Source organism: Lithobates pipiens, unplaced genomic scaffold (genome assembly GCF_037356315.1).
Source record: "Lithobates pipiens isolate NorthernLeopardFrog02 unplaced genomic scaffold, aLitPip1_a1.2 Scaffold_18, whole genome shotgun sequence".
Taxonomy (NCBI): Eukaryota; Metazoa; Chordata; class Amphibia; order Anura; family Ranidae; genus Lithobates; species Lithobates pipiens.
The window spans coordinates 441,943,564-441,957,245 of NW_027507758.1; the positions used below are offsets into that span (position 1 = coordinate 441,943,564).

General features: G+C 44.0%; 1 protein-coding gene across 3 annotated transcripts in view; it reads right to left on the reverse strand.

The window, feature by feature from the left end:
* MED12L (mediator complex subunit 12L) overlaps window positions 1–13,682 on the reverse strand; it is a 740,921-nt gene that overhangs the window by 95,292 nt on the left and 631,947 nt on the right. For all 3 annotated transcript variants that reach the window (XM_077488157.1, XM_077488156.1, XM_077488155.1), the window contains exons 33-35: window positions 11,526–11,615; window positions 6,350–6,459; window positions 3,363–3,498 (exon numbers count right to left, since the gene is read on the reverse strand). In XM_077488157.1, the coding sequence (XP_077344283.1) occupies window positions 3,363–3,498; window positions 6,350–6,459; window positions 11,526–11,615 (336 nt within the window). The remainder of the gene's footprint in view (window positions 1–3,362; window positions 3,499–6,349; window positions 6,460–11,525; window positions 11,616–13,682) is intronic.

Genomic DNA, 13,682 nt, shown 5'->3' on the forward strand with positions numbered 1-13,682 from the left:
TAGGCCCCTAGATGGGGCGGGGCAGATGGGGCAGACTCTGCCAAGCAGATCTGCTTGCTCAGCAATGGATCTGTCCCCACTGAGCAGGCAGATGACAGGTCTGTGTCTGCTCTGCATAGCCTGCACTTCTCGATGGGGTAGTCAGATGGAAACAGACTGCCTGTCTGTTTGCATCTGACTGTCATCTGATCTGATCCACCAGACGGACAGGGGATCCCCATCCTTCTTTTTTTAGCAGGCTGGATCGTATCAGATGCTGGCAGGTGTCAGCGGACGCATGTCCGCTAACATCTGCCGCTCGATAGAGAGCTATGGAGGATCTGATGGGGTCTTTCTTTGAAACCAATTGTGAGTTTCCTTGGCTTTGTGTTTGGGATCATTGTCTTGCTGAAATGTCCATCCTTCATGATCTTGGTAGATGGTAGCAGATTCTTATCAAGGATGGTATGGTACATTTTTCCATTCATCCTTCCTTCAATGATATGAAGCTTGCCCGTACCCTATGCTGAAAAACAGCCCCACACCATGATGTTCCCACCTCCAAACTTCACTGTTTGCATGGTGATTTGGGTTTACTTCCTCTTTGTCTCCCTGCAAAGGTAAAGTATAATGGGCTACTATGCATATGTGTTACGATGTCACTGCTGTCCCCTGTAGCATGGAGTGTCCATCTTCTTCCGGGTATCGCTGCTCCGGCCACTCACAGCGCTGGAGCAGCGATGCGCACGGGAGTCGCCACTAACGGCATATCCCGTTAGCAGCGATATGCTCAGTGCGCCTGTGCGCCCCTGTCTATGGCGCATGCGCTGTAGACGGCGGTACCTGTCTTTTTGTAAATATCTCCTAAACCGTGTAGGTTTAGGAGATATTTCTTGGACCTACAGGTAAGCTTTAATCTAGGCTTACCTGTAGGTCAAAGTGGTTTGTAAAGGTTTACAACCACTTTAATGAGACATCCTTTTATAGGACATTAGTTGAGACTTAACCAGCTGATATTAATTTAAAATGATAGACATAGATTTCAACTGGTGTCTTGGCTTTCCAGGCCTTTTTGCACCTCCCGTTCTGTTCAATACCTTTTCCATATGTTATTTAATTTTATTACAAATAACTTTATTTCTGAACGTATTTGTTTTGGTTTCTTTTTATTTCATGGATTGCATAGGTTGCATGTGGCTTCATGTCAATAGCACCTCTAGAAATATATTTACCTAGAAAAATGGTGATGTGTTCAAAACTTATCTTACTTGCTGTATCTCCCCTAATGAATGAGACTGGGACAAGGTAATGACATTTACCCATAAGACCTCCATTTCGTCCGGGGCGCAGGAGTGTAATTATACAATTTTCCCAAAGTGGTATCGATGTCTTAGGGTATTACATAAAATAGATTCATCTATTCCAAAAACATGCTAGAGGTGCTTACCGGCCCTGAGTACAATGACCCAAAACTGGGAATCATACGTTGGTCATTCTCTTTTGGGATAAAATCTTGTAGACATACCATAAATTTGTTGGGAACAGGATCCCTAATACCCCCAAATCTTCCTACCTTCTATGATTCCTCCAAGCAAATTAAAAGGGATCTTCTCCATTATTTTCTAACTTGCGCACATATCATAATTTTTAGACATCGATGCAAACCAAATACTCCACCACTCAGAGTGAGCATGCGACTTTATAAGGTATGTGGAAAGAATGATCTCCTCGGAAGTTGGCAGCTTGGATTCCTTCACAATTACAATTACATGTTCTGATTTCAGACACTCTTCAGACCTTACCTCATATAGTATCTATAAGGTCTGTCTTATGGTGATCATTAGTTCAGCTGATCTAATTTTCCCACCAATAAAGTGACATTCAAGTTAAAATATAGGATATATTTCTTCCCAAGAGAATGCACAATCCTTTGTCCCCAAATATTTTTAAAATAATTGCCTAGGAAGAGCTTTCATCCCTTAATTAGTCCAGATTTATAGACTTTTCATAAGATGAAACCTTTAATATTCAATGATTGGATATCATTTAAACAGAAGATATCAGAGGTTACAGATCAACAACAGATTTCCTATGGAAAATCTACACCGTGGCTCAGAAGTAAGCCAGATGAAATATGAGGCTTCAAGGCACGTTTGTATATACATTATTTCACAAAACTGAGTACATCCCTCACATTTTTGTAAATATTTTATATCTTTTCATGTGACAACACTGAAGAAATTACACTTTGTTGCAATGTAAAGTAGTGAGTGTACAGCTTGTATAACAGTGTCAATTTGCTGTCCCCTCAAAATAATTCAACGCACAGCCATTAATGTCTAAACCATTGGCATCAAAAGTGATTACACCCCTATGTGAAAATGTCCCAATTGGGCCCAAAGTGACAACATTTTGTGTGCCCACCATTATTTTCCAGCACTGCCTTGGAGTTCACCAGAGCTTCACAGGTTGCAACTGGAGTCCACTTCCACTCCTCAATGATGACATCCTGGAGCTGGTGGATGTTAGAGACCTTGCGCTCCTCCACCTTCCTATTGAGGATGCCCCACAGATGCTCAATAGAGTTTAGGTCCGGAGACATGCTTGGCCAGTCCATCACCTTTGGTATGTATGTTGGTATTCATAGTTCCCTCAATGAACTGTAGCTCCCCAGTGCTGGCTGCACTAATGCAGCCCCAGACCATGACACTTCCACTACTATGCTTGACTGTAGGCAAGACACAATTGTCTCTGTACTCCTCACCTGGTTGCCGCGACACATGCTTGACACCATCTGAACCAAATAAGTTTATCTTGGTCTCATCAGACCACAGTACATGATTCCAGTAATCCATGTACTTAGCCTGCTTGTCTTCAGCAAACTGTTTGTGGGCTTTCTTGTGCATCATCTTTAGAAGAGTTCTTTGCCATGAGGTGAGAGTGAGAGCGATAACACCAAATTTAACAAACCTGCTCCCCATTCACACCTGAGGCCTTGTAATACTAACGAGTCACATGACACCAGGGAAGGAAAATGGCCAGTTGGGCCCAATTTGGACATTTTCACTTTTGTTGCCAGCTTTAGACATTAATGGCTGCATGTTGAGTTATTTTGAGGGGACAGCAAATTTACACTGTTATACAAGATGCACACTCTTGAGCAACTTTACATTGTAGCAAAGTGTCATTTCTTTAGTGTTGTCACATGAAAAGATATAATAAAATATTTACAAAAATGTGAGGGGTGTACTCTCGTTTGAGATACTGTAACTAAGTGTTATAGCTTCCAAATGGTTGACTTATCTCACACCTGGTATTGTGAAATATTGGTACACAAAGCAGCAAGCCTATGTTTTTCATTTACACACAGTTTCTTCACTAACCTTTAGTTTCTTCACTAGGTTCATGTAAGCCCTTTTGTTTTCTTCTGAACTTCCTTGAGACACGTTGGAAAGATCAGAGGCAAGGGTTCCATTGATTAAGACACCCAGCATATCAAGAACAGTTGTGAATAATTCACTGAAAAGGAAAAACGTGCTGTCAGATGTCTCTGTGTTCTAGAAAAATACAAGTGTGCATTGTTCAATACCAGTACTGAGTAAAGGAAAGCTTCAATGAGAGAAATAGGGGGGTGCCATTGCTGACCTCTTTCTGAACATTCTATTTGCCTTTCTTTCTCTACCTTCATTATGGTTGAGTCACTGACCTGGAATATTAGCAACTAAAGACAAAACTCCTGATCTGCATACTTTCTTCATGGCAGTGACTTAGAAATGATTACAGCCTCTGGATCAGAATGACACTGAACGTATTCAAAATTATTATATTGTTTAAATGTAACTAACTACTAACTATACCATGACCTACTATGGAGTAATGTGAACCATCTCAGACATATCTAAATTAAACATTTTTTTATTAGATTTGTAAAATGATGAGGAGTTAGAACCCCTATCTGCTGGGGAGGATTAGTGTGGAAATTGTCCAATGTGGACATTTGTTCTGATGACAACTAAGGGCTTGTTTACAGTTGCAACAGCCTTTCCTGCCCCACAGTCCATCCATGATTGTTTTTCAGAGGGTATTTGACAGGTGGCTGGGTGCCAATATGCCACCTTCTTACTGCCTATTTTAATCCTGTAAAGCCCACACCAAAGCTCTACAATCACATGCATTGCATGAGGTTGCAGGAGGTTGTAGTGTGGTGGATTAGTTCATGTATATGACAAAGAGTATAATTTTTGCAGTGGCTGTGAAACAAAGCATCGTGGCACATGTAAAAACCCTCCCGTTGCTGTGTTGGGTTAAGAAGGGCAGTGGGAGGGGGTTGGGGGGTAAATGGTTTGCAGTAAATCCACTCAACTGCCTCTTTTTACCACCAATTGGTAGCAAGTGTAAACTTGGCTTAATGGGGGTTCTCTTTATGCCGCGTACACACGATCAAACAATCTGGTGGAAAAGTCCGGCGAACAATCCGCCCATGTGTAGGCTCCAGTGGACTTTTTTTACCCAAAAGTCCGCTGGACTAAGATTGGAGTTTTGCACATCAATCTGTCCGCCGGACTCGTATTTCGGCGGACAGTACGACCGTGTGTGTGCCAGTCTTTTGAAATGAACAGACTTTTCCCACTCACTTTAAGCGCCGCTCCAGGTAGCCAGGATCAGTGAAGGAGGCATCGCTGGCCCCGTCCCCTGGTATGGACTTAAAGAGGAATCCCTACGCCGAACAAAAACGGCGTGGGGGTCCCCCCCTAGGTCCATATCAGACCCTTATCCAAGCACGCTACCCGGCCGGCCAGGAAAGGGGGGGACGAGTGAGCGCCCCCCCTCCTGAGCCGTACCAGGCCGCGTGCCCTCAACATGGGGAGTGCCTTGGGGAAGGGAGGGCCGCGCGGCATGTTGATGAGGACAAGGGCCTTTTCCCGACAACGCTGGCCGTTGGTTGTCGGGGTCTGCGGGCGGGGGGCTTATCGGAATCAGGGAGCCCCCTTTAATAAGGGGGCCCCCGGATCCTGGCCCCCCACCCTATGTGAATGATTATGGGGTACAATGTACCCCTACCCATTCACCTGTGAAAAAAATTAAAATAAACCACAACACACAAGGGTTAAAATAGTTTATTGCTATTGCGGGGGTCTTCTTCCGTCTTCGGGGGTCTTCTCGCCGGACTCATCCGCTATCTTCTGCTAGCTCTTTTACTAGCGGAGGAGCCTGCCTTTCTTCTTCTCTGCCGCCCTCTTCTTCCGACTTCGGGGGTCTTGGTCCCCTCTTCAGTTCTTCTTCCCGGGCCACCGCACCTTCTTCTAGCTCTTTTACAAGCAGTGGCCCGGTCTTCTGTCGCCGCTGCCACTGTCGCCATCTTCTGTTCTTCTGTTCTTCTCTTCTGGAGATGTTGCCTCATCGCTGTCTCCGGTCACTATGACAGGACACGTGGCGTGCGGCGACTTATATAGGGACGTCACCGGATGATGTCCCCACCCATTATGATGTCACAGTCCCAGCATCCTTATTAAAGGGGGCTCCCAGATTCCGATAAGCCCCCCGCCCGCAAACCCCGACAACCAATGGCCAGGGTTGTCGGGAAGAGGCCCTTGTCCTCATCAATATGGGGACAACGTGCTTTGGGGTGGGGGGGCCGCGTACATTCGCCCCCCCCCCTTTCCTGGCCAGCCGGGTAGCATGCTCGGATAAGGGTCTGATATGGACCCAGGGGGGGACCCCCACAACGTTTTTTCGGCATAGGGATTCCCCTTTAAGTCCATACCAGGTGACGGGGCCAGCAACGCCTCCTTCACTGGTCCCGGCTACCTGGAGCCGCGCTCAAAATTAACGGACTTTCCTCCGTGTGTGTGGGCGAGTCCGTTCATTTCAAAAGTACAGCGGATACCTAGTCCATCGCAAAAGTACCATGTGTGGGCAGGTAGCTCGTTCGGAAAGTCCGGCGGACAGTCCGACAGACTAAGTCCGCCGGATAGTCTGATACGTGTGTACGCGGCATTATGCTACTTCCTGTAGTGTCTACAGGAGAAGGAACATTTTCCCAATTTTATACGGGAGACTCAACCATTCCAAACTAAATAAAGTATTAAAAACACTGGTAAGTGTGTCCCTGTGCCTTTGAAAAATGTTCATTATGTCTTGCAGAAATAAGAAATTTAGTTGTTAAACTCTGTAAAACATATTCCATTCACACAGTAAAGATATAGTTTGCTGTCAATCTATGTGATTCTTTAACATCCTTCCAATGCTCATTCAGAAGCTTACATCCTATAGTCTGGCACTCCCCCTGCTGGCAAAACAGAAAAAGAACCAGATTTCCAAAGAGGACATTAGAACTACTATATGGATAGGTATAAAAGGTAAAACTCACTTATTCGTTTGCAAGTCAACTGTGCCTGATGTAATTATTTGAAGAAGTAAAACAGCCCAGTCTGCAGTCCACTGTGTGCTTCTCTGTACTGTGTCAAACATTCCTCCAACCTTTATCAGAACAAAGAGAAACACTATATGAACATACTGTACAATACAGTATGGAGACCGATTTATCCTCAATCGTCCCATATTAGGCCTTTTGCACATGATACTCCTGTTTGAGCATCTACTTCTTCAGACTTTTTTTTTGTATGTGTTTCGTGCATTTACCTGCATTTTTGCATGCACTCATGCATTTTCACGCAAATGCGAAAAAAAAAATTCTCGTGTTCTCGTTCTGCACAATATAAAAATTGGCATTTGCGCACATGAGGCATAAATTACTGACCAAAAAGCAGATTTTTCTTTCTTTTTTTTTATTACTGAAGAATGCACGGCTTTTGTTTACGTTCTCGTGTGCATCAGCACATTACAATGAATGGGCTGTATTTTAGCTCAGTTAAAAAAAAGCTGTACTGAGCTTTTTCAATCTGCAGTGTTCAAGAGGCATTCTGCTGCAATGCAATGCCCATCATGCTGCAATGAAATGACTGCTAGTCATAATAATACTCTTCATGAAGAATAGAATAAACATATCATGTAATAGGCACTAAATGGTGTAACTGTTAAAATATCACAAACTTCCTCCAGCAGAAGGTAAAAGACAGCAGGCATTTGAGAAGTCTAGAATTAAAGTTAAACATCTGACTAAATTTTATTTTGTTACGTTTTGAACACAGTATGGACAACTGTCTGGTTTTTACTGCTGTTTGTGTAATTCATTGGGGAGATTTCCCCTCATTTTCCATATTGATGATCACTCAGCCAGTAAGGACAGTCTCCCCAAGGACGACAAAGCAATAAACATCCATATCCGTGCGACTGAACCTCCCACATGTCCCATTGCCTTGGTTGTAGTAGGGTAGTGTGCAACTTCTTAATGCCTAGTTTGCGCACCATTTTTGAAAGAACAAATTTTCAAAACAGGGCTCTTGGAATGACCGTATCTTCTGTAGATAGCCATAATGAAGGCAGAAGTGCTTCAGCACCATCTGGGCAACAGTTTTCCAGTCTGGTCGCGGGGTTGGTACTGTCACCACAGACTTTGTAAAGTTATTAACCATAACTAGAATGTGATGGTATCCCTCTTCGGACATGTCAAGTGTAAGAAAACCAATGGTCAGTACTTCCAAGGGGGGCAGATATTTGCCAAGTTACAAGTGGAATCCAGAGCTCAGCCTTTTTAACACTGAACAGACAACAAAATGTTGGCAGACTTTGATTATATTCACACTTGTCTAACCAGATGAATGTTTAGTGGACACCTCAGGGCAATCTTTTCTGCTACAGTGAGGGTCCAGGCCCTTAACAGTATGACCTGCCAGGTTACTAACGAGTCGCAAAGTAAATTTGAGGCCAATCACATGCCTCCCTGATGGTATGGCATGATGGATAAGTATCTGCCTGTATTTCCCAGCATCAAGAACACCATTGATCATGAATAAATCTCAAACTCCATTTGCAGAAATGCAAGTAGCCTCCACAATGCTTCACTGTTGCCTGCAGACACTCATTATTGTACTGCTCTCCAGCCCTTCTGCAAACAAACTGCCTCCTACTAACATTTCAATTGTGGCTCATCAGCCCAGAGAACCTGCTGCAATGTTTCTGCACCCCGGTTCCTATGTTTTTGTGCATAGATGAGTCGCTTAGCCTTGTTTCCACATCGTGGCTATGGCTTTTTGGTCACAATTCTTCCATTAAGACCACTTCTGGGCAGATTTCTCTGGAAAGCAGATGGGTATACCTGTGGCCTACTGATTTCCACCAGTTCTGTGCTAATGGCACTGTTGGATATCTATTGATGTTGAATGGAAGTAAGCATGACGTATCGTTCATTTGCTGCATTAAGTTTCCTTGGCCATCCACTGTATCTACGGTCTTCAACATTGCCTGATCAATGGTGACCTTAATGCTGAGAAATTCATACCATACCATCAAGGAGGTGTGTGATTGGCCCTACATTTATTTTGCAGCAGGGCAATGACCCCAAACATACAGCCATAGTCATTAAAGTGGAATTTCACCCAAAAGGGGATGTTCCATTTTAAAGCGGAGTTCCCCTTAAAAAAATGAAAAAAAAAAAATTAAAAGTCAGCAGCTACAAATACTTCAGCTGCTGACTTTTAATAATCAGACACTTACCTGTCCCAGGGTCCAGCGATGCTGGGGATCAAAGCCCCGCTCATCTCCCTCTCCGCTCGGCGGCATTTTAACTGTGGGTGCCCGGCTGTGGGTTCACAGCAGGGCACTCACTGCGCATGTGCGAGCCGCAACGCGCACTGTGACTGGCCATGTAATCATCTGGGACCTGTGACATGTCCCAGATGATTGCCTAGAGGAAGGGGGAAGAGGTGATCTTCCTTCCAGCGCCGAGGGTGCGCCAGAAGGAAGTGGGAGCTGGAAGCCTCTAAAAGGGGGTATCCACTCCCCACCCCGCCTCTAAAAGGGGGTATCCACTCCCCACCCCAAAAAAAGATTTGCCATGTCAGGGGGTCACCTTCCCTTAAAGCAGAAGTTCAATTTTTGGGTGGAACTCCACTTTAAGTCTTCCTCCACCCCTCCTCTCAAGTACTTAGCAGTCTTCTGGGACATGTCACAGGTCCCATAAGACTGCAGGAACATTCACAAAATGCTGGGCACCTCAAGCATGCAGAGTGGGAAACCGGCTGTGAAGCTGAAAGCAGCATAGCCGGCTGCCCACAGTTAAGATGCCAGTGCAGGGAACCCGAAGGCTAGTGAAGAACTAGCCCCGGTGAAGACGGAGCTGGATCCCAGGACAGGTACTATAAGTGTGCTTTTATTACAAATCAGCAATTACAGAATTTTTAGCTGCAGACTTTTTTTTTTGCCAGACTGAACGACCACTTTAAGAACCAACTTCAGCATTAAGAAGAACTAGGAGTCCTGGAAGTGATGGTTTGGCCTCCACAGAGCCCTGATCTTAACATCGTGGAGTCTGTCTGGCATTACATGAGGAGACAGAAGGATTTGAGGCAGCCTACATCCACAGAACATCCGTGGTTAGTTCTCCAGGATGTTTGGAACAACCTACCCATGAGTTCCTTCAAAAACTGTACGCAAAGCACTGTGTGTACTAGAAAGTTCGAAGCCAAAGAGTAGTAACACGAAACATTGATCTGATATAGATTTTTCTTCTGTTTGTTCACTTTGGATTTTGTAAATTGATAATATAAATTTATATATATATATATATATATATATATATATATATATATATATATATATATATATATATACATACAATATCTCACAAAAGTGAGTACACCCCTCACAAATATTTTATTACATCTTTTTATGTGACAACACTGAAGCAATTACACTTTGCTACAATGTAAAGTAGTGAGTGTACAGCTTGTATAACAGTCTTAATTTGCGCTCCCCTCAAAATAAGTCAAAACACACACAGCCATTAATGTCTAAACCACTGGAAACAAACGTGAGTACACCCCTAAGTGAAAACTTACAAATTGGGCCCGAAGTGTCAATATTTTGTGTGGCCACCATTATTTTCCAGCACTGCCTTATCCGTCTAGCGCAGGGGTGCCCAACCTTTTAAAGAGCGAGGGCCATTTAAGCGACTTCGTAACCAGTTGTGGGCCACAATTAGCAAAGTGGGCAGATGACAGCTCCGCATCCACTCTGCCTATGGAAAGCAGACACAGCCCACTCTTCTCTATGGGCCCTCTGATACAATGCAAGGCGATGGATCCACTTCTGTTTTTTTAGCAATACCGATTGGAGGTAGGCGGGTATAAACGGACACAAGTCTGTTTACATCTGCCATCCAAAGAGGTGATTGGAGGGTCCGATTGGGTCAGACCCTGATGGTCTGCGGTCTACCGCTGGCTTCATTCACAACACTGATGCTCTGCCATGGCGGGTAGGCAAACTGCAATCTGGGCTTGCAAACCCGCCATCCCAGAACAGGAGGTCACAAGCCACATCGGGGGGCTCCGTAGGCCACATGTGGCCCCCGGGCCACTGTTTGGGCACCCCTGCTCTAGCACATGGCATTCACCAGAGCTTCACAGGTTGCCACTGGAGTCCTCTTCCACTCCTCCATGATGACATCACAGACCTGGTGGATGTTAGAGACCTTGCGCTCCTCCACCTTCCCTTTGAGGAAGCCCCACAGATGCTCAATAGGGTTTAGGTCTGGAGACATGCTTGGCCAGTCCATCACCTTTACCCTCAGCTTTTTTTGTCTTGGAGGTGTGTTTGGAGCCATTATCATGTTGGAATACTGCACTGCGGCCCACTCTCCGAAGGGAGGGGATCATGCTCTTCTTCAGTATGTCAGTGTACATGTTGGCATTCATGGTTCCCTCAATGAACTGTAGCTCCCCAGTGCTGGCAGCACTCATGCTGCCCCAGACCATGACACTCCCACCACCATGCTTGACTGTAAGCAAGACACACTTGTCTTTGTACTCCTCACCTTGTTGCCGCCACACACGCTTGCCACCATCTGAACCAAATACGTTTATTTTGGTCTCATCAGACCACAGGACATGGTTCCAGTAATCCATGACCTTAGTCTGCTTGTCTTCAGCAAACTGTTTGCGGGCTTTCTTGTGCATTGCCTTTAGAAGAGGCTTCCTTCTGAAAGCCATGCAGACCAATTTTATTGAGTGAGCAGCGTATGGTCTGAGCACTGACAGGCTGACGCCCCACCCCTTCAACCTCGATAACACCAAATTTAACACATCTGCTCCCCATTCACACCTGATACCTTGTAAAACAAATGAGTCACATCTCACCAGGGAGGGAAAATGGCTAATTGGGCCCAATTTGAATATTTTCACTTAGGCGTGTACTCACTTTTGTTGCCAGTGGTTTAGACATTAATGGCTGTGTGTTGAGTTATTTTGAGGGTAAAGCAAATTTACACTGTTATACAAGCTGTACACTCACTACATTACATTGTAGTGAAGTGTCATTTCTTCAGTGTTGTCACATGAAAAGGTATCATAAAATATTTACAAAAATGTGAGGGGTGTACTCACTTTTGTGAGATACTGTATATATTGTATTACTGAGATAAAAGTTACCAAATTCAGACGTAATTGAAGAGCCTCATGCATCATCTGGCGAGCTTTCACATCATCTTGGTATTTCTCCTCTCTCCAGTTACTCAGAATCTGCAGGGAGTAGGCATATTGACATGCTATTAAAATGCATGTGAACTAAAACCATCACGGTAGATAAACAATACTTAATTACACACAGTTAATCTATTGAATGCTTCCCCACCCCCACAACTTAAATTGATTGCAACGGTGATATAAAAATAAAGTTTTTGCTGAAAGAAGAGATAAACACTTACCTTTGCCTTTGACATCACTGTGTCTCAACACTGCCTCCTAGGATAGCTGGGCACCTGAAAGCCCATGAGACTAGGCCCCAGCAATAGGCTGGAGCACAATCCCATAGACTTCTGATGCTGTGTACACACGGCCGGACTTTTTCGACAGCAAAGGTCCAACGGAACAAATCTGTCAGACAATTCAACTGTATGTGGGCTTCATAAGACCTTTGCTGTCGAAAAATCAGATAGACTTTAGATTTAGAACCTGTTTCAAATTTTTCTGACGGACTCGAGTCCTGTCGAAAAATCTGTTCGTCTGTATGCTAGTCACACGGACAAAAACCGACACTAGGGCAGCTATTGGCTACTGGCTATGAACTTCCTTATTCTAGTCCGGGTGTACGTCATCACAGTCTAATCCGTCGGACTTTGGTGTGATTGTGTGTGGCCAAGTCCATTCGTTCGCAAAGTCCATTGGAAGTCCGCCAAAAGTCTGTCGGGGACTGCCGAGTCTGCCGGAAAGTCTGGTCGTGTGTACACGGCATGAGTGTTCAGCTTTACCAGGAGGCATCAGTTAGGTATGGTGACATCACCCAAGCCCTTCAGAAGCCCCAGAAGCTGGGGCCAAGGTTTTTGCTTTCTTTTTTTTTCTTTTTTTTTTAGCAAAACCTTTATTTTTAAATAAGCTTTGCAGTTGATTTAGATTTGGGGGGCTGGATCTGGACCAGCATTTGTCTCCACAATATCTCTCTTTACTCCCTACAAAGCGATAATCTATGTAGCCAGCTTCTCTGCAAGGCAAGTGTCTGTGCTTTTGGTTTTTCCATAGGGACAAAGTGGTATTGAGGCCTAGGACTTTTTTCTTCCTCAAAGTGATACCCAGTTTGTATTGTCGTCCCTGAATTGTGTTTGCTTGACTGGAGCAGGAGTGGCCTTTACAAGCAAAAATAATGAAATATGTAAAGAAAAAGTAAGAAAAAATTGACTACAGCAGAGAATCCCAAGTCACCCCAAAACTAGAGTTTTTATACCAGGATAAAACCTGTCTTATACCCCATACACACGGTCATAAATTCCGATGGAAAAAGCCGATTATGTTGTCAGAAAATATCATCGTGTGTGGGCTCTATCAAACTTTTTGTCTGAATTTCCGACGGAAAAAGTTTGAGAGCTGTAGCAAAAATTTTCCGACAACAAAATCTTTTTCCGATCATGTGTAGAGAATTCCGACACACAATGTGCCATGCATGCTCAGAAAAAATTTGGAGACGAAAGCTATTGGCTACTGGCCTCTATGTAGTCCCATCGTACGTTTTGTACATCACCTCGTTCCGAACGATCGGATTTTCCGACAACTTTGCGTGTATGCAACACAAGTTTCGGCCAAAATCCGTCTGAAAAAATCCGACAGATTTTGTGGTCAGAATGTCCGACCGTGTGTGCAAGGGCTTACTGTTTCCATTTGCTGCCCGTTCAAGTGTTCCTGTACTGTTCTAATGCTAGCATTTTTTTTTTACCAAACACATACCTGAAGTCTTTATTTTTTTTTATGTTTTAGGAATATTTTGGTAGATACAGGAATGGGAGAGGCTTCAAGCAATGCGGTTTTGTGGTTTCTGAAGTGTGTTTGAGCACTCTGTTAATATTTTGTTAAACTTTTAGGACAATGTAGTGTGGTAGTGTTTGCTGCCATAACCAGCTAGTTTTACATATTTAATCTTTTTTTATTTTTTTACATTTTCTGCACACATTAAAATGGACATTTTAGGTCTGAAGATTGCTTAACTACTTCCACTCAGGAGCCATATTTTAATTTCTCAAAAACACATTTTAAAATCTGCATTTGTGGCTAGAAAATGACGCAAAACCCCAAAAACATTATGTAGCCCCCTGATGTTTA